Source organism: Panthera leo, chromosome C1 (genome assembly GCF_018350215.1).
Source record: "Panthera leo isolate Ple1 chromosome C1, P.leo_Ple1_pat1.1, whole genome shotgun sequence".
Lineage (NCBI taxonomy): Eukaryota > Metazoa > Chordata > Mammalia > Carnivora > Felidae > Panthera > Panthera leo.
In genome coordinates, this window is record NC_056686.1 from 40,038,185 (window position 1) to 40,059,921 (window position 21,737).

At 36.8% G+C, this 21,737-nt stretch overlaps 1 protein-coding gene across 4 annotated transcripts in view; it reads right to left on the reverse strand.

The window, feature by feature from the left end:
- Positions 1-21,737, reverse strand: part of FAF1 (Fas associated factor 1) — a 514,293-nt gene that overhangs the window by 40,176 nt on the left and 452,380 nt on the right. For all 4 annotated transcript variants that reach the window (XM_042951186.1, XM_042951190.1, XM_042951187.1 and 1 more), the window contains 3 exons: positions 16,720-16,800; positions 15,651-15,728; positions 1,100-1,315 (listed from right to left, as the gene is read on the reverse strand). In XM_042951186.1, the coding sequence (XP_042807120.1) occupies positions 1,100-1,315; positions 15,651-15,728; positions 16,720-16,800 (375 nt within the window). The remainder of the gene's footprint in view (positions 1-1,099; positions 1,316-15,650; positions 15,729-16,719; positions 16,801-21,737) is intronic.

The following is a 21,737-nucleotide window of genomic DNA, read 5'->3' on the forward strand; positions in this document are numbered from 1 at the left end:
CCTTTCCATCTCCAGAGGAAATGTTCCTCAAATGACAGGATTTCCAGTTCCCTCATCTTCCGATCAGCTCTGCTCTAGACATGCTCTTTTTTCTTCAGGCTTCAGCATGGAGTCTAAGGACTGTTTTAGGGGGAGTTTATTTTGTACACAGCTGAACAGGACCATTAAATTATCTTCTTGTTGGGATTATACCTCTAAAAATGCATCTAGCATTTTGTTAGCAGCCACAACACATTAATGCTTATTCAGCTCAATTCAATAATAACTTCTGCTAAGGCATGGTCTTTCCAGCCCAAACATGAGTAATTAATTTTCTAAATCTAATGTGGGAATCTATCTCTAAATATTTCTGTAAAATTTCTATAGGTTTATTTTTGTCTATTGTTTTAGTATTTTAAGGTTTTTTTTTAAATCTTGTTTTTCATAATCTATAAATCTGATAAAGTCTTAAAAGCATGGTGAGTAATAAAGGATTGAATATAGAACTTCCTGGTCTACTCTAGGTGTCACTTTCTGGACACCACCATTTAGTCAGCAATGAGACTACCTAAGTATAGAGTTACATCTCTCTATTTTGCCCCAGAATACATTAGAGACTATCAAATACTTTGCTGAAATACAGATACATAATGAGTATAAGTCATTCTCTGTGACTTTCCAGGATAGCAAAAACTGTCAAATCACAAAAAACTCTTGGTTTAGCATGACTTGTTCTAGTGAACCTATAATCGTTGACGCTGATCAAACTGTTAAGCTGATAAGCACACAATTCTCAGATCTACTCTGAGGTATATAGAGATGAGATCTTGGGAAAGATCTTGAGTCTGCATACAGATGCTTGAATAGGGGAAATAGCTAGGAAGGAAGAAAGATTTAGTACCTAATTTCTCACATAGGCTCCTGGGGCATGTCTGTTGGCTTGGGAAGACATACCTCCTCCAAAGGCTGAGAAGAGAATGGTGTGTGCAACAAAGTACTCCTAGGCTTGTGGTCTTGTAGTAGGCTGTACCATTGGACTTTTCTTGGACTACTTTGTCCAACCCTAATGATGGGATATCTCCCACTGGACATATTTCCTAAAATAGGCATGTGAACTTACGTCTCTCCTTGGAAAGGTACTCAGTAACTTGAACTCGCCCCATGGAAATCCTTTGGAAGCTACAAAATCAAAGACAATCTGGAGCTTATTGCTGGCCAGGAACCGCCGCTCAAGGAACTCGCCACTGGGGGTCCGGATCCGCAGTTTGCTCACAGGTTCAGCATTTTCTTCCTTTGGCTCTGGAGGCAGGGCCTGCTCTAAGGAGAGTCGAATGGCCTAAAGAGGGAAAAAATCAGGTGTCAAAGTGTGTAACAGAAAGGACTGTGGAGAGTGGGGCAGGGAGAGACTAGAAAGAAGCTGCTGCTTTCTAGAAACTCATCAAAAAGTTATTGCCCTTTATTAACCAAGCCTGATGCTTGAACAATAGAATCACATATTTTTCATTTTCTTAATATTAGCCCAATAAGCAATTAATTAAAAGAAATCCCACCTTAATGACATATTAGTAAATTGATAGGTAACCACATAGAAAAGAAATGTAATTTGTTTTTTACTGAAGGGCTCATGGGTATCAAATACCCAAATTGCCTCCTTTGTAGGTTATGAATTAAGGCTATTAGAAGCATTTACAAAAGACATACAAGTAAATAATATATTTGAAAAGCATACATTTTCCAAGTCAAAATGACTGAAGAGTTTGTAGAATACTAGATATTATACAAACATGAAAATGGACTGGAAAGATTCACTTGAGGTGATGAACAACTTTGGAAATAGTGGTGATGGCTGCACAACATTGTGAATATAATTAATGCCACTGAATTGTACACTTAGAAATGGTTACAAAGGCAAATTTCTGTTGTATATATTTTACTACAATAAAAACAAAGTGGAATGGAATGAAAAGAAATTCAAATGTTAGCTTTATTGGAGGCAGAAGACCGTAGACCTATTTTCAGCCTTGTCACTAACTTGCTGTGGGACTTGGCCAAGTTCCAATTTCTGGACCTAGAGATGGCCAAAATTCTTTACTTCACAGGTAAAAATACAGACTTAAACAGATGGAGTAAACTGTTGAGATCTGATGGCTAGAGTTGGGCTGAACCTAGGTTTCCAGGTTCACAACCTACAGTATTGCATTGTTTCATATTCATGATACTCCATTGGAAGGAAATTAGAAGGTCTCTGATATAGGAATCTATGGCAGAAATTCACTAAAACCTTTTTGTCTCTGGTACTCGGGAGGCATCTGATAAGTAAGCCTGCCATTAGTATGCTCAGCCTTATATTTATATTCTTGCCTGGTTACTTTGACATTTCCATGTTCCCAATTTGTCATCAATAGAAAAACAAAATATTCCTTCAATTTATCTGTGACTATTATAACCAAGTAACATGAATGAGAGAAATTGAAATTTATATTCTCTAAATCCTCAACAGCAATTTTCATTTTTTAATAAAAGTTTATTTGATAGAGGGAAAGAGAGAGAGTGAGCACAAGCTGGGGAGGGGCAGAGAGAGAGGGGGAGAGAGACAGAATCCTAAGCAGGCTCCACATTGTCAGCACAGAACTGAACTATAAATAATAAAGGGGAACTATAAATAAAAGATACAGAATATCTAGAAAACAATGATTGTTGAAATCCATCATGTTGGAATTAATGGGACTCATCCAAGGCAGTGCTCAGAGGAAATTCATAGCCTTAAAATTCTTCTATTATCAGAAAAGAAAGAACAAAAATAAGCTCCGTTGGTAGGGCATGCAACCCTTGATCTTGGGGTTTGTAAGTTCAAGCCCCATGTTGGGTGTAGAGCTTACTTAAAAAAAAAAAAAAAAGACTAGGGGGAAACACTAGGGGGAAAAAGCCAATAAAGTAAGTGGGAAAAAAGCTTAGAAGAAAATAATAATAAAGCTAAAGCATACAGGAATGCATTAGAAAAAAATATATAGTTAACCAATAAATAAGCTGGTTCTTTGGAGAAAATCAATAAGCTTCTACAAATAAAAAGAAACGCATAAAAATGTTAACTTATAGAGGGTGGGGAAAACAGGGTGGAAGAAAAAATGTGTTTAAAATAACCAGCAAAGAAACAAAGTTTGTTCAGACACCAATATAGATAAGAAACTAATTTTGTGTCATTCAGGATAATTTGGTTGGTTCTAATACTGGTTTTCAAAAAAACATTAAGAATTTCTGTAGCGTAGGGGCGCCTGGGTGGCTCAGTCGGTTGAGCGTCTGACTTCGGCTCAGGTCATGATCTCGCAGTCTGTGAGTTCAGGCCCCGAGTCGGGCTCTATGCTGACAGCTCAGAGCCTGGAGTATGCTTTGAATTCTGGGTCTCCCTCTCTCTCTTCCCCTCCCCTACTCATGCTCTGTCTCTCTCTCTCTCTGTCAAAAATAAATAAACATTAAAAAAAAAAAAAAGAATTTCTGTAGTGTATAGTGAAAGCTATTTTTCTCTATGACTCTGAAGTCATTTTCTTTCTTGAGGCATTGGATAATACCATCTACCTTAAAGGGGATAATAAAAGATGGGAATTACAAACACGATATATGTGAAGTTCCTAGTGTGGTGTTGGATACATAGTAGGCTTTAGTGAATGGTTGCTTGGGTTGCACTGGTTAAATAGTCCTATATTCTTGTTTTTTATATGGGGGAACTGATAACCCAGAAATGGAGACATAAGAAATATAATTCAAAAATCAGAATAATAGGAAGTTAAACCAGTTACTCTTGCCTTTTCTCCTTTCCTTTCTTTCCTTCTTTGGCTAGCATGAGGGAATTTACTTAATATTGGTGTTCTGATCAGCAACCAGTTTCAGCTGAACATTTTCAAATATTAAGTTATTTTAGTAATATTGTCATATATTAATAACCCAATGAATAGATAAACCTGTGTATATCAAAATTAAATTCCAGTTGTACTATGTCTATTACAGCATTCTCCATACTGTACCATAGTTATTTGTTTAATGTCTGGTTTCTCACTAGCTTACAAGTTCCTTAAGAGTATGGAAAATGTCTTACTGCTTATTGCAAGAGTAGCATATAGCACAAAATATATGCTCAATATGTATTTGATAAGAGAAGGAATAAACTAACATGTTAACTGAAATGATACATGCGAAAGTACTTAGTATGGTGATAAGTACACAGCATGTGCTAAATAAATGCTAAAAGAATCTGAATCTCAGGGGCTCTACTCCTAGTAACCAAGAACTCATCACTCCTTTCTCTGAGGTATGACTCCCTCCGGCATCAACTTCCAGACTAATTTTCAACATACATGTTCCTTTAGGGCTACCCAAAAGTTGCTTGTAGGAATAAACCACCTCTGTGGATTAGAGTTATATATATTTTCTAAACTGTTAAATGGGATCATTTGACTATTTCTAACACTGTGATTCTTTAAAACTATGTCTTTGATGGCCGATGTTCATCACCACTTGCCATCAGGGAAATGCAAATCAAAACTACAATGAGATATCACCTCACACTGGTCAAGAATGGCTAAAATCAACAGTATAAGAAACAACAGGTGTTGGCGAGGATGTGGAAAAAAAGGAACCCTCTTTCACTGTTAGTGGGAATGCAAACTGGTGTGGCCACCTGCAAAACAATATGGAGGTTCCTAAAAAGTTAAAAATAGCACTACCCTATAATCCAGCAATTGCACTGTTGGGTATTTACCCAAAGAATACAAAAACACTAATTCAAAGGGATACATGCACCCCTATGTTTATACAGGAGCATTATTTACAATAGCCAAGATATGGAAGCAGCATACATGTCCATCAACTGATGAATGGATAAAGAAGATCTGGCGTATATATACAATGGAATATTATTCAGCCATAAAAAGAATGAAATCCTGCCATTTGCAATGACATGGATGGAGCTAGATGGCATAATGCTAAGTGGAATAAGTCAGTCAGAGAAAGACAAATACCATATGATTTCACACATATGTGGAATTTAAGAAACAAATGAGCGAATGGAAAAAAATGAGAGGGAGAAAGAGGCACACCAAGAAACAGACTCTTAATTACAGAGAACAAACTGATGGTTACCAGAGGGGAGGTAGGTGGGGCGATGGGCTGAACAGGTGATGGGGATTAAGGAGTACACTTGTGATGAGCACCAGGTGATGCATGGAATTGCTGAATGACTATATTGTATATCTGAAAATAATATAACACTGTGTGTTAAGTAATTGGAATTAAAATAAAAACTTAAAACTATGTCTTTGAGTTAAAAAAATATTTTTCCTGATTATAAAAGTAATATATAACCTTTGGAAAAAGAAAAATATTACAATTAATTTCCAGATTCACCATCCAGAGATAGCCGCTGCTACCATTTGATTTTTTAAACCATTAATTTTTTAAACCATGTTTTAAGTGTATAATTTAGTGGCATTAAGTATATTTACGTGTTGTATTACCATCACCACCATTTATTTCTAAAACTTTTTCATCATCCCACTCTCCATCAATTTTCCATGCATAGTTTTATATAAATATATATTTAAATCTTTTTTAAACAAAATTTTAATCAGTGATATACTGTATAAAACTTTATGTTTTGTTCAAAGCCATATGTTCTGTCATTTTAAAGTTTTTTATTGAAATATGCTATGAAAAGGTACAATGTATATAGATAGTGTGCAACAGTATACAACTTGATAAATTTTCAAAAAGTGAACATACCCATATAACTGGCCATCAAAAGTCCTTTTGCCCCTTCCTGAAAATTATCTTTCTCAAAGTTAATCACTATCCTGACTGCTAACACTGCAGTTTAAAAAACTTTAACAATTAAATGCTATGTATGGTTAGGAAACAGGCTTTGGGTATGACAGACAGAGGTTCAAATCTTGACTCATAGGCATATAACAGTCTTTATGAACTTCAGTTACCCCATATAATAAATAGGGCCAATAATACCTTCCTCACAATTTTTTTTTGTATAACATGTAGTAATGTTTGTAAAACATCTAGCAAGTGCTGACACATGGCCAGCACTCAATAAGTGCCTAGCATTGAAACTCACGCTGTAATACGGTGCTCAACAGATGACAGTTGTTGTTGTTGTTATCATTATCGTTATTATAATGCCTCTGCACCTACTTTAAATCAGAACTTAATGTGATATTTCCTGGTTTCTCCTCCTGTTCTTCCCTTTAATCCACCTGTATGCTTGCCTTCTATTTTGACATTTCCCTGCACACTATAACAACAGATGCTACATTATTGTCTGAACTCAACCAATTATACTACAGAAGAATAAACAACAGTAGCTCATTACCCCACTCATTGTGCAGACAATATCTGCTTCCTCAATGCACCTAGTCTCCAGGGCTTTTCCCCAGAATGAAAACAGACCTCAGATATCCCACACCAGTGGTCCCAATGTGGAAAACAATGAAGAGATATTAGGTAAGTTGGCAACCTTGGGATGTGAATACCCAAGTTTTACTGGCAAAAAAGAACAAACATACATCAGTAGCTAAGTTTCAAATATACTGGCTAAAAACAAAGGCCTCATATAAGTAAACACTGTTGTAAAACAATGACATAAAGGACACCTACACTTGAATAGCAGTCATAGTAAACACCATTGTTAAACTTCAATTTGATTTGTTCAACAAATATAATTTTTTATTTGTATTATTTTAGGTTTGTAACAAAACAGGGAAACCTAGTATAAGTTGGAAATATAAATTGATCTTGGACTTTTTGTTTGACTAAAAAATATGAATACTCAAAGCATTCACATTTGAAGGATGAGAAATGGGGACTTCTTTGAAGTGAAATTAGGAACTATAGATAGATACCCAGAAAAGACAGTTTCTATGCACTTACATTTTTTAAACAGGAAAAATAATATATTCTTATACCAATCTCTTACAGTAGGAATCAAAGACTGACTTAATTTACATACACAACATGCATACATAAATACATGCATATGCACATTATTTTCTGGGCTTCTGAGTACCCGTCATACTCACATATACAACAGTTTATAGCTAGCTGAAACAGAGTTTGAAATAGGCTAAAGCAAACAGTCATTAATTCCGTAAATTCTTACTGAGCACCTTCTATATGCCAGGCATTGTTCTAAATGATAGGAAAATAGCAGTGAACAAAATAGATGAAAAAAATTCTGCTTATGTGGAAACTATATTTTAGTAGGGTGGAAGAAAGACAACAAATACACACATAAGAAAATGTATAGTTTGTCACAAAGTGATGAATGCTATGGAGAGAGTACAGGGAGGCTGGTAGGAGGGAGGGGTACAACTGTAAACTCTGTAAGCCTCAATAAGTAAAAACTGTAGGCCAGTAAGCAAAGGCCTAAAAGAGAGAGGGAGTCACATGGACATTTAGGTCAGAGAGAAGCATCACAGGCAGTAATCACAGTAACTGTCAAGCCCTGGCGCCTGGCCTGACTGCAGAATAGCAAGGCAGCCAATGTGGCAGGAACAGAAAGATCAGGGGGAGAAGGGGATGGAGTTGATTAGAGAGGAATCAAAGGAGAAGGGTGAGTAAGTCATACATGGCTTTGAGTAGCCCATGTAATAATTTTTTTCCTAATTTTAAAATTGGGGTATAATTGATATACAGTAAAAACCTGTCCCTCTAAGTGTATAATTTTGTGAGTTTTGGTAAATGCATATATTTATATAGCCATCATCATCAATCAAGATAAAGAACAGTTCTATCACCCCAACCCCCCCCCCCCCAACACAGTTCCCCCAATCCTAGTCCCTGGCAACTTCTATTTTGTCTCCAGTTTTGTCTTTTCTAGAATGTTACATAAATATAGTCATAAATATCATATAAATGGCTTTCTTCATTCAGTGTAATGCATTTGAAATTCATTCATGTTGTTGACTATATTGTAGTTCATTCTTTTATTGCTGAGTGGTATTCCATCAAATATACCAGTGTGATTACTCCTTCTTCAGTTGGTTGACACTTAGCTAACTTCCAGTTTTTGGTGACTAAAATACAGCTACTATAAACATTAACTACAGATTTTTCTGTGAACATAAATTTTACTGTTACTTGTATTTCACCTGTGTAAATACCTAGGCGTCTGACTGTTGGGTCATATGGTATGTGTATCTTTATTTTATTTTAATGTTTATTTATTTTTGAGACAGAGACAAAGCATAAGCGGAGGAGGGGCAGAGAGAGAGAGAGGAAGACACAGAATCGGAAGCAGGCTCCAGGCTCTGAGCTGTCAGCACAGGGCCCGACACGGGGCTCGAACTCATGGACCATGAGATCATGACCTGAGCTGAAGTCGGAGGCTCAACCAACTGAGCCACCCAGGCACCAGGTTAAGTATCTCTTTAAATATTTTGTCCATTTTATTATTGAATGTTGAGAATTCATTATGCATTCTGGACAGTAGATATATGATTTTCTTTTAGTCTGTGGCTTATCTTTTCAACAGTGTCTTTTGAACGGTGTAAGTTTTTTTTTTTTTAATTAATGTTTGCTTATTTATTTTGAGGGAGAGAGCAAGAGAGTGAGTGCAGGGTGGTGGCGGTGGGGGGGGGGGCAGAGAGAGAGAGAATCCCAAGTAGGCTCCATCCACATTGTCAGCACTAAGTCCAATGAGAGGCTGGATACCATGCACCAGGAGACCACAACCTGAGCCGCAATCAAGAGTCACATGCTTAACCAAGTGGGCCACCAAGGTGCCCTGTGATCAGCAGAGGTTCTTAATTTTGATTTGGTATAATTTAGATACTTGTTATTTTACGGATTGTGCCTCTGGTGTCAGATCTAAGAAATCTTGGCTTAACTCAAGATCATGAGATTTTTCTCCAATGTTTTCTTTGAGGACTTTAACAGTGTTAGGTCTATGACTTGTTTTTTGTGTATGATGCAAGAAATGGACTGGGAGGTTTTTTTTTTTTTTTTATTGTTTGGTGTTTTTACATTTTTTTGCATATGCATACTCAACTGTCACAGCATTATTTGTTGAAAAGATTATTATTTTTCTCATTGAATTGTCTTTGCACCTTTGTCAAAATCAATTGATCATATGTGTGAATCTATTTCTGGACTATTCTGTTTCACTGAACTGTGGGTCTATCCTTCTGCCAGTTCCCACAATGTCTTGAATATGCTGTCTTGAACTCTGGTAGAGTCAATCTTCCAACTTTGTTTGTTCTTCTTTTTCAAAATTGTTTTGGCTTTTCCAGTTCGATTGCCTTTTCATAGAAATTTTAGAATCACTTTATCAATTTCTTTTTTAAAAATCCTGCATACGCTTAGAATCACTGTAAAGATTGAACTTGTATTTTGAGATATGAAGCCATCTGGGTCTTGAAGTGACATGATGTACCAATTGTGTTTAAAAGGACTTATTAAAAGACATATAGGGAAGGCAAAAATGGAGGCATCAAGTCAAGTTGGAAGGTTACTAAAGTAACCCAGGTAACAGATAATGGTGGCTTGCATGAGAATGATAGTGGTGGTATAGGTACGTAGCATTGGAGTTGTGCATATATTTTGAAGGTAAAGCCAAAAGGATTTGCTCATTAAATACGGCATGAAAGAGACACGTCAAGGATAATTCTAAGGTTTTTGGTTCAAACAACTAGAAGATTTTCCACTTATTAAGATAGGGAAGACTGCAGGAGGAGTAAGTTTGGGTGGGGAGGATAAGATCAGTTGTTCCGCTTAAGATATATTGTTTGTGATGTTATTAGACATCTATGTGGAGATGATGGGCTAGTAATTAGATATTCAAGTCTGGAGTTTAGGGAAAGGGAGGACCTGGAGTTTAAATTTGGATGCCAAGTGTACAGACAGTATTTAAAGTCATGATACTGATGTGATCAAAGGAACAGAACGGATCCTATATGAGAACAATTGGTCTGACCCAATTCTGCAACCATTCTCTGTTCTGGCAACCAATCATCCATCTAGAGAGTATTGACTGCTTATAACAAATATAGTCTTACTGCTGGATAAAGTAAATCGAGGCAAACAGTCATGACCAAAATTGAGATATATGAATTTTGGGCTGCTTTTGGGATATGAGGAACAGTCTGTAGGTTGGTAATTGGATACTGTGAAACTAGAATTTCTAGTCTATTTTAATGGTTCATGAAGACAATGGCAGAATACTTCAAATTGAAACTAATAAATTGTGATCTCTATAGTTATAATAAGGTGAATTCATGTATTGGCACCTACCTTATTAAGTTGTTAATAGAGATTCAATAAGATCATGTCTGTAAAGTGCTAAGCACAGGGTTTAGCACTTATTAATTGCTTAATAGCTACTGATGATGATGATAGTAGGGATGATTACCTTTGTGGCTCATGTAGTGGTGTTACTTTTGTGGGACAAGAAGCAACTTACATAAGATAAAAATACAAATTATAAGGAACAGTTTGACTTTAATAGTCTACTCATGTTCCCACTTTCATTCTTCCAATGTAGTATAACAGGTAGCAAGTATACCAGTAGGAGCTCTGGTTCTGCTTTTACCAGGCAAATGTTTGCTAAGAATTTTAAAATAGGCTTTTTAGGGGTGTCTGGGTGGCTCAGTTGGTTGAGCATCTGACTCTTGATCAGCTCAGGTCATGATCTCATGGTTCATGGGATCGAGCCCTGTGTTGGGATCTGTGCTGAGTGTGCAGCCTGCCTAAGATTCTCATTCTCTCTTCCCCCCCACCCTGCCCCTCTCCCCTGCTCATGCTCTCTCTTTCTGAAATACAAATAAATAAGTAAATAAAATGGGCTTTTTAATCCTGCTATGATCTGATTTCTTCATCTGTAAGATGGTAATGATACTCAAGTGAGTTTTGTAGGATGGTTATAAAGAGCAGATCAGAAAACTAAAGGGAAGTACCAAGGCTTCTAATTCCATGTTCTTCTGTTCTCTCATTTAATGGTCTTTTAAGATTAGAGTAGGCACCAAGATGTAAAAGAAAACAACTTTGGGGGCGCCTGGCTGACTCAGTCAGTAGAGCATGAAACTCCTGATCTTAGAGTTGTGAGTTCAAACTCCACGCTGGGTACAGAGATTACTTAAATAAACTCAAAAACAAAACAAAACAAAAAAACCCACCAAAACCAGAAAACAGCTTTGGGCAGATAGGCAAAACTTAACCAGCAGCAAAAGGGAATAGCTTTGTGCCTATTCTCTCTCACCCATGATTCTCCAAAACTTGGCTCTTTTAACCTTATCTAATTATTAGACAGTGTTCTAAATTTGTCCATTTACTGTTCCCTGAAGAAGCCCTGTGTCTTTCTCTCTTTATTCATATTACCTAGCCCATGCCCTACCCTTTCCCATACATTCACCATCCACCTATTCATGACTCCATCCAAAATGCTCCTCCACTTCATCTTTAACCATAAAGCCATGTTCCCTCTGTGAAATCTTTTTTATTGCTTTCCTTGTCAGAAATCATCCTCTTCTAAATATTTTTAATACTCTGTGCTATTTTAATGATTTTTATAATGTATAGTATCTTTTCCTATAATTATTTTGTATTCATCTACCCTCCTGTATTAGTGAGCTCCCTGAGGGCAGGGGCTAGGTCTCATACATGCCGCAGCACCCGATTTAGTGATTTGCACAAAGGAGATTAACAAATATTTGCTGAATACTGACTGACTAAAAGACCTGAGAGTCAAAAATCTTAGCTGAAACCTTTTCTACTAACCAAAAACTTGGTGGCAAAATTCAATATTTAGGAAAGATTTCTTAAAGAATATGTAGCTCATACATTTCTCTAGTAACTATAAAATCTGTCCTTTAAGCTGGACCACCAAAAAATATATTATTTGGGCCCTGCAGAGATGCTTTTAGTAAACTGTGCTTTGGCCTTATGCTTTCAAATTATATAAAGCTGTAAGAAGCTGTTATATAGGACTTGCTTTTGCTATTATAGTTGTAGCTACAGTATTCACCATATTGCAGTTCCCCCCTTCCCCCCTTTTTTTCTTTTTTGAGAGAGAGAGACAGGGTACAAGCAAGTGAGTGGCAGAGGGGGAGAGAGGGACAGAAAGAGAGAGGGAGAGAAAAGCAGAGCTTATCCGAAGTGGGGCTCGTGCTCACCTGATGCAGGACTTGAGCTCACCCAATGCAGGGCTCGAGCTCACCCAAAGTGGGGCTTGAGCTCACCCAAAGTGAGGTTGGAGCTCACCTGAAGCAGGACTGGAGCTCACCCGATGTGGGACTTGAACCATGAATGGTGAGATCGTGACCTGAGCCGGTCAGATGCTTAATGACTGAACCACCCAGGTGCCCCTCTTCTTTTTTTTAAAAACATTTTTTTAAGTTTATTTATTTTTGAGGTGAGGGGAGGGGCAGGGAGAGATGGGGAGAGAATCCGAAGCAGGCTCTGTGCTATCAGCACACAGCCAAATGTGGGGCTCAATCCCACGAACCGTGAGACCATGACCTGAGCCAAAATCAAGAGTTGGATGCTTAACTGACAGAGCCACCCAGGTGTCCCTGCACAGTTTTCTCTTGAAGGAAATCATAAGAAGCATTGCTCTAAGGTCTTAGTGCTTGAAAAATCTGGGCATCTTTTGATAAACTGGTCTTTACCTGATGTAATAGATTAAGTGAAACTTGTAAACAATCATTTTAGCCCAAGAAAAGCACCGAACAAATTTTTGGTTCATCCTGAGCAGGTGGGTATGCTGGATTGTCTTTGGTCAAAATGTTAATCTTACTTTTGGCTTTATTTTCCTTTGTCCTGATTATTGTATCTTTTCTTTCTTCCTTAATCCATTTGAATTGCACATATTTATGTAAAATACTTGAAACTCATTTTGGAAGGAACACGTAAAATATATAAATTGGTAAAATATGGGAGGTTTTTTTTTGTCCTTTGAGAATAGCTTTAGAGCCTTTCTCCTTATCATGGTCAAAGGCCAGATAAGAATGTCTTCCTAGATTTTGCTGATTTCACCACAACAGGTACCACACAGCAAAATGAGACCAACTACTAAGGAATTTCACTGTAACCAAGGTGATTTGACTATTTAATACTTCATCTTTCCAAAAGATTTTGAAATACTAGAGATAATTAAAATAATAAAACCATTCTTGTTTCTCAATACAATTATACAGGTTAGGATTTCTGGTTAGAAGGAGAGGCAGTATTACTGTAAAAAGTCAGGTGACTGGGCTTCTAGTCCAGATTATGTGTCCAACCAGTTTGGTGACCATAGGGAAACTGTATAATCTTCCTGGGTCTCAGTTTCTTTAGAGGTTGCACAATAAAACCACCTTTCCCAAGGAGTTGTTTGCTGTACATGAGTGTGCTGAAATATGTTAATTGGTGCTCCATGAAAAAAAAGGGTCAAATAAATTTGGATAAGACTTAAGTAAATTAAGATACACAGAAGATAAAGAGTTCTTTAATGGTGGGGTTTATAAGAGCCTTTAACTGTGACTCTCTGGGGAGGGTGGGTAAAGTATGGAGTATTACCCGAACTTGGTTTTTTGGGAGTACACTCATGGATAAGTGCAATAATGACTAGTTGCAAAATAGAGTGTTCCATCCTCTCACATACTTGTAGCCAGAACATAGATATTGAAGTATGTAAAGGATGTTTATGGGGTCTTCTGTGAGAGGACAGGCTTTATCTACATTGGGAGAGAGAACAGATTTTAGCGTGGGGTAAATAAAATAAATCATCAGAAGAAAGTAAATGTACTACTAAGCTCTAGATCCAGAACATGTGTACACCTGACCTTTAGCAAGTATATGGTTTTAAGATATACTATTGTGAGAGTGTGTGCACTGTGAAAGAGCATCAAAAATGAGAGTCCTAAATTTTCAAACTGTTTCTTGAAATAGCCTAAAAGCATAGTGACAAATCTGTTTCTTAACTTCTGTGAAACATTGCAAACATGATTCCTATAGACACATGCAATGATGTATGACTTTGTATTGGAATGAAGTAAGTGAAACAGCATGAGCTTTGGAGTCATAAAGACTTGGTGAGAATCTCAGCTATATTTCAATTTCTTTTTTTTTTAATGCACGAACAGGAAAGGGGCAGAGAGAGAGGGAGAGAGAGAATCCCAAGCAGGCTTTGCTCTGTCAGCACAGAGCCTGGTGCAGGGCTTGAACTTCTGAACCGTGAGATCATGACCTAAGCTGAAATCAAGAGTCAGACGCTTAACTGACTGAGCCACCCAGGCATTGCAGCTTTTCCATTTCTTTGTGTGACTTCTCAAAGAGCTTTAGTTTTCTCATTTGTAAAGAAAAATCTCTAAGCTTGCAGCTTATTTTAATGGTCAATGAGTAAGCATATGTAAGGCCGCTAGAAAAGTATTTGATACACGGAAGATGCTCAATAAATCTACCTTCCATTATTGAGAGTTTTCAGTGTACACAGACTAGGGTTTGGCAGACATCGTATTTTGCATGTATGTGATAGGCACTCAATAATGTGTTTGAATATGAATAAACTTTGATTTCCAAACAGTGAAAGATTACACATCTTTTAAGACGTGGCTTGAATATCACTTCTTCTATAGTGTAGTCTGATTCTCAAAGCTGTGAAAGATTTTACTTTGCTAATGAACTCTCTAAGTATACTTCTATGTTATTTAGCATGGTTTTCCCTTGATTTGCTGTTCCTTGTAGACATGTCGTATCTTCCCTACCAGATGCAATTTCTTGTAGAAACTGTTTTATTATCTTTTGTTTCTTTTTCAGTGCTTAGCATAATTCTTGTTCAAAAAACATTTATTGAATAAGTATGAAATGACATCCTCTGACCAGGAACGAGTTGGAGTTTTCCTTAGCCCAAGTTAGAGCCTTCCAGGCCTTTCCATCACTTGTTAGATGACTTCTTTTTATAAGTAAATCTTGCTGTTAATCCCATGTCTAGAAAAAGTTTCAAAAGTCCTTCTTTGTGAACCCATCCTAGGAAATCATTTGATATCCCTTCCTTCTCTTTGTTCCCACTGCACTCTAGGCACATCTCTATTATAGCTTTTACACATAGTTTTGTAATTCTATTTTTACAAGACTATGAGCTCCTGGCGGGGATGACCCATGTCTCTATCCCTAGTCCTGATCAGATTTTTGGCATGTACTAAGTATTCAAAAAATATTTGCAAGATGAGTAAGTGAAAAATTCTCTATATTGTTATGCATATGACAGGAACTTGGGGAGAGGGGAATAAGCCATGCTAAATGGATTTCCCATATTTAGGGGCCCAATGAAGATATCACAGAAGTAACTCACATGTCTTTTGGTGGGGAAAGTGAAGACTGGGAAGGGGGCCGAAAATACAGTTTTGTATTCTTGGGGTGAGACAATATCCAGGAAGGATGGGAGCATTTGTCATGTAAAAAAAGGGAAAGGAATTTCTTGAAAAGAACAGAAAAGCATGAAACTAGTATAAGGTCAAGTTTTCTAAGAGTTCCATACAATAGAGTAGGAATGATTCTTTCAAGGAAAGGTTAGGTCTTCCATACTGAAATGGGTCTGGGGAAAGTGGAAAGACGTTATAAGAAATATTAATAGCTTCAATATCAAATGCAGTGAAAATAAACCTAGCTTTTGAATAACTTTACTTGAAATTATCCCCTACCTCACGTTCCTCTTCTTGTTCTTTGCGAATCTGCTCCAAACGAAACTGTTCTGCCATCTCTCTCTCATGAGCTTCCCTCTGTCAATAAAAGAGAAAGGGAGCCAGCACTCAATAAACACTAGTTTACTTAAAAAGGCGGGGGATGGAGGGGGAAGAGAGCTCATGCCCAGCACCGTCATAATAGAAGTGTTTCTCTCTGGAACAAGAGTGGAAATGGAAGGAACAATAAAGTATAGCTCTCTGATCATGTTGAGTACCCATATAAACACCTGTTCAGCTCCGGGAGTGTGGCATTCAAGATTCTTCGGAAGACCTTTCTCTGGTCTTCTTTTCTGGTCTTTTCTGCTATCTCTCCTATACCCAAATATCAGGCTCTATCTGCATTAGCTTCTATCATGCACCCATGCTTTCTGGCTCCTTGCTGCTAGCATATACCACCTCTTGTCTCCTACCCTTTTTCTCTATTCAGTTCACATTTTTAACCTCTTCCATGAAACTCTCCCTAAGCAGATTTCCACTTATTAGCTCTCCAAAAAAAGCTAGAAAAAAACTTTCCACTGAAACTCTTGTTTCCTAATCTCTCACAGAACTCAGTGCTTCCTTTATGACTTTTATGATCCTTGCCTAAGTGTTATAGCTAACTATGTTCTTGAGTTAATCTATTCTACACCACATTGTGAGTCTTTTGAGGGTAGAAATTGTGGCTTATTTTCTTTTCCCTCCTTCAATACTCAGTACAGAAGCAGGTACTCAAGAAGTATTAAATAAATCAGTGGTTTAAACATTGCTGAGTTTTTACTACAGACTGGTTAAAAAACAAGTAAAATAAATATTAGGCCTACTTTTGTTTTCATTTTTCATGAGTGTTAAAAAACTTTGTGTTGTCAAAATGAATCATGCTTCAAAAGCCACGGGTAGAATTATATTCTGTTAACTGAATCTAGCTTTCTCCATTGCAAATCTAACATTCTTATGTATTAAGATGATAAAAGGGCTGGCACTTAAATAAATAATAAAAGACTATTTAGGATTGAATTCTTTGTCTCAGAAGCCCCTTGACCAAACCTACCTTGGCTCTGTCAGCCTCAAGTGAAAGGCGATAGGCTTCATCTTGCTCTCTTTTCACATTTTCTCTGGCTTCACGTTCATCCTTAAAAGAAAGGAAAAGACTTAAATGTCTTTTACCATATTCCTTTTTTTTAATAGAAGAAAACAATGATGATCATCTTGTCTTAGTCCTGTGTAAATTTATTAGAATTAAATAAGGCACTTTAAAGTGTATAGGATAGAAATGAGCAAACAAGAAGAATAATAGCACAGTAGATGGTGAAATAAGAATGTTTGAAGCCTAGCTCTACCACTTATAAACTGTGTGACCTTGAGCAAGTTATTTAACCTCTCTGGATCTCAGTTTCTTCAATTATAAAATAGAAATAGCATTTGTTTCATAGGGTTGTTGCGAGACTCAAATATAATAACATATAAACGGTCTTGCAAAGCACTTGACATTTCATTTTCACAATGATTAGTTCCCTTCCCCTTTTCTCCTGATTTTTTAAAGATAAACTTGGAGTTGTCACCACTGAGGCTAAGGACTGGGAGAGAGTAAAGGACTAGAAAGTAATCCTCTGGTCAGCATGAGAAGAAGCTGAAAGCAAAATACCCTGGTTAACTACAGTCCACACTACACCACTAAAGCTTGGTTATCGAACTCAGTGCTTCCAACAACATTCACACTCATCAAGTGTGGATGACTTAAGCAGTTATCCAAGTTGAAGATCCTTTAAAACATTTTTAGCTTCTGAAGTGATTGTGCATCTGCCTACATTTAAATTACTTCATATGAAATTAAAAGTTAATTCAACTACCAGAATTTCTACATGTACTTAAATTTAATAAATACCCACACCTGTTGACATTAGAATATAGGTTCCCTTTTTGGCCATTTTGTGTCATAGCTGAATGAATCATATAAAGTCACCAATATCTGAATGTTTTTGACCTCTGAAAATGGAAATCTCATATGGTTGAACTTAACACTTTCTAATGTTTTGTCTTCCCAATTCAATATATACTTAGGTGCTCTCACTGATACCCATTTAAGACTGGCCTTCTCTCTGAAGCCTCAATCTCCTTTTAGTTTCAATGATTCAGCTAATTCCAAAATCTCTGATATAAATAGTAACATTTCACTGATTCCCAATCTTTTAAATAAAAAATTTGAAATAATTATAACTTGCTGGCTAAAGCTAATTGCTATACTATCTATGATGAAAGGGTATGCTAGGTGATTTATATCAGGAACAATATTTAACCTGAGAGATCACTCAGGCTGTGAAGCATTCAGGGATAATTTACATGTCATATAATATTACACATGAATAAAAATGGGTTTTAAACACTTCCACTTGGAGACTTGTACTAAGCAATTAGTATTCATACTTTAGAGAAACAGCATACATCTTTAAATATATTTTCACTAATTCCAGCTGGGTATTTCCCACTTTGGTATATATACTAGGTTTTACTACGACCAGATACAATCAGCCTGATAATTATATTTTGCGCATTTCTGTTTATATTAGCATTTCCCTAATTCATTACTCTGTGAACTCCTCCTCCACTCCATATCCAAGTTTGTACACAGTGGCCACTTAATAGTTCATTTAGCCAAGATCTATATTTGATATATAATGTCTTTATTTTATAAGTCACTGAGGAGAGGTAATGGGAAGATTAGCAGATCTGTATTCAAATCCAATCCTGGCCAGTAGCAAGCTATGTGTTTTTGCTTCTGTCTCCCTTTCCCGTTATTTATTATATTAAAAGATTGAATTTCTAAGGCTTTTATGCCTCTGTGGACAAGTCTACCTTTCAGAAATCCCCAATATACTTAATATAACCTATGGGAGTAACTTATCTTTCTATATTTCAAATGGGGAAATACTTAAGATGTTTAAATTTTTAATTTTACATTACTTTCTTGATCCCACTCCTCTAGTTTAGGTTTCTCTTGTAACATTCTGTACTGTCCCTTTAAAACTTTTATCACAATGACAATTAATTATCATATAATCATTTCCTTAATGTGAGATCCCCCTATGGCACTGTAAGCATCATAAAGGCAGGGTCCTTATCTATATTACACACCTCTATATTCCAAGTGTTTCACACATTGTGTAGTTTTTGGGAGGTGTTTAATAAGCATCTGTTGAATAAAAAAACTATCTTTCCAGGCACAAAATATTTATTGTCTGCAGTAAAAATTAAGGAGGAAGAGAATAGCTTAACAAAAATGCAACCCTACCTGACTCAATGAAATCAACTGGCTGGGCAGAAATGACCTATTATGACACTATGTACAGACAACAAAGGGACCTTCTAAAAGCTACCACAGCTGGAAGCCCTTTGAGCACAAATATAGTTCGTAATAAAAGCATTCTAAGTAAACAGCTCTGTTTTAAAACAGACTGTTGCAGATATGAAAGGCCATTAAATATAGGGATCTCTGCCACAAAATGTGGCACCTGTTATGAGAGGACTTCCTGCACCAGCTAACTTGCTTCCTTCTCTTCCCTGTACCCTCCTTTTTGTATTAGGCATCACATCAGCACTGAGGATGCAGACGCAGGCCATAGTTTAATAGGGGAAGACACAGATAATCTTGCTTGCTTGGATCACCTTCATCATTTTTTTGTGAAGAGTTCGGTGTTCAAGTTTTGCATTATTTTACTTTTATTCCTTAAATAATGTCACTCTCTTTCTACCTGGAATAGTTCTGCTCCATTAGCTCTATCATTAAAAATCCTACCAGCTTTTTATAGAAATATAAGAGGGCGCCTGGGTGGCTCAGTTGGTTAAGTGTCTGACTTCAGCTCAGATCATGATCTTACAGTTTGTGAGTTTGAGCCCCGCATCAGGCTTTGTGCTGACAGCTCAGAGCCTGCAACCTGCTTTGGATTCTGTGTTTCCCTTTCTCTCTGTGCCCCCTCCCCTGCTTGTGCTCTGTCTCTCTCTGTTTCTTTAAAATGAATAAACATTAAAAAAATTACAGAAAAAAAGAAATATAAGAGAACAACATGTACAAAAGAGCCACTATATAGATGGAGAAACTAAAATCACATGAGGATAGAGGATTCATACAAGACTACCCATTAAGTCAGTGGCAGAACTTAGACTTGAATCCAGGTCTCCTGACAGCTTCTTCTCTCCTGTCTGCTACAAACCAATGCTCTTTTCCTTGCTCACAGCCCTCCTGGACTATCAGACAGAAAGGCCAGATCAGGCATGTGGCTCAGCATGAATTTTTCTAAACTTATCATGGTCAGAACTTCTTACGTGTTTGGTAGTTGCTTGTGAATGGCTATCATTTCTTCTTTTCTGTCTTATGGATTTTATATTTGCTTCTCTAACTGCCCTGTTCACTATCATCTCCAATTTGGATGTTTAAAGAACACTGCTTAGGCATCTCCCCCATATTATTCTATATGATTAGATTTTTTTAAAGGAAAATTCCAGGTGTGATTAACATATCATGCACTAATTTGTTCTCATATCTATACATGAGCCTCCTGGAACTTCTCCTCTACCCTACAAATATAGTCCTTGCGGAGACTCCCTGTGCTAAATCTGAGTGGGCACATTGCACAAAGTGATGAGAAATACATGTATATTGTGTGGAAGTAGAACAGCTGGTTCAGGAACTGGTTTCAGGTGCTGCTTGGGCTAGAGCTTGGGCTACTGGGTATTAAAATACTCTTTATCACACCAAAATGTGAAGTGGGATTGCTCAGAACTAAGTGATAGCCTCCACTGAAGCCTTTCATCTACAGCATACTTGTCAGTGCTCTCATACTGCTTTGTGCTACACTCATTTGTATGTTTTTTTACTGTTTCCTACCTCAGCTGTTAAGCTCCCAGAGGGAAAAGACTCCATTTGATATGTCTTTGTATTTCCTATGGCATCTAGCGTATTATCTTACATATGGCAAGCATTAAATACACATTTGTTAGATGAATGAATGGAATTACCAGTGCTCAAACAGTTCTACACCTCAAGTTCTGGAGTCTCTAAGTATTCTTCAAACTAGTAATTTTTATTTACATGTATTTTTTTAATTCTGAGTAATAGGGTGACTTGTTAAGAAGTACAAGAGTTAGAATTTAAACCTATGTTTAAAAGATTTAAAAACCTTTCTCACCCCAAAGCCTATGTTTTTTTCTCACTGTGTCAGACTAGGTGGCTTGGTATAGTTCTCTGAGACAGTAGCCATTGAGTCAGACTTCCCTATAAACCATTAAAAATAATGAAAACATTCTGAGCTGTCAAATGGTTCCTAAATGAGCTACTTAATCCGAAATGGAATTTAGATGTAACTTGTTACTCCTCTGTAGTGTTTAAAATTGGTAATCATCAGTTAATCCCCAAAGGCTAATGCAAAGTTCTGAATTATCAAATTGAAGTAGGCTATAGTGGTTAGGCTTGTTTCAAATACTTACCAAATACATACACAAATATGTACATACATATATTATTTATCTCTTCTTCTGAATGCCCAGGTCAGAACATATACCTTGCTCTTTGCTCTGTTGAGTAAAACCTTGTAAATAGGGAGATGGCTCTGGTATGTATCCCTGAAGAGATATGGACCAAGATACCTTGAAATTCTCTCAATATAAATACTTAAAGATGATAGAGAAAATGTAACAAAATTTTTAAAAAGTATTACTCAGCATGTGAGAAAGAAAGAAACAAAGAAAGAGAAATACCTGGGTACCAGAAATAAAAAACTGAAAAATTAGAGCTGTAAATGATGAGGTAGCATGGAACCTGACAAGTTAGATTATCCATTTTGGTAACCTAGAGTCCCAGAAGATTTTATTTTGGACCCAAGTGAGGTAGGGAAATGGAAAGTCATCTATGGGATAACTTTTGGCAGTATGGTGTAAGTATAATTTGAGTCTGGGAGTAGGGTGCAGGGGTGGGGGGAGAAAGCTTATTTTAGGAAATGATGGCCAAAAGTTTTCTGAATTTGATAAAGACTATAAAGCCACAGATCTAAGAATCTACATGAATACCAGGTGAAA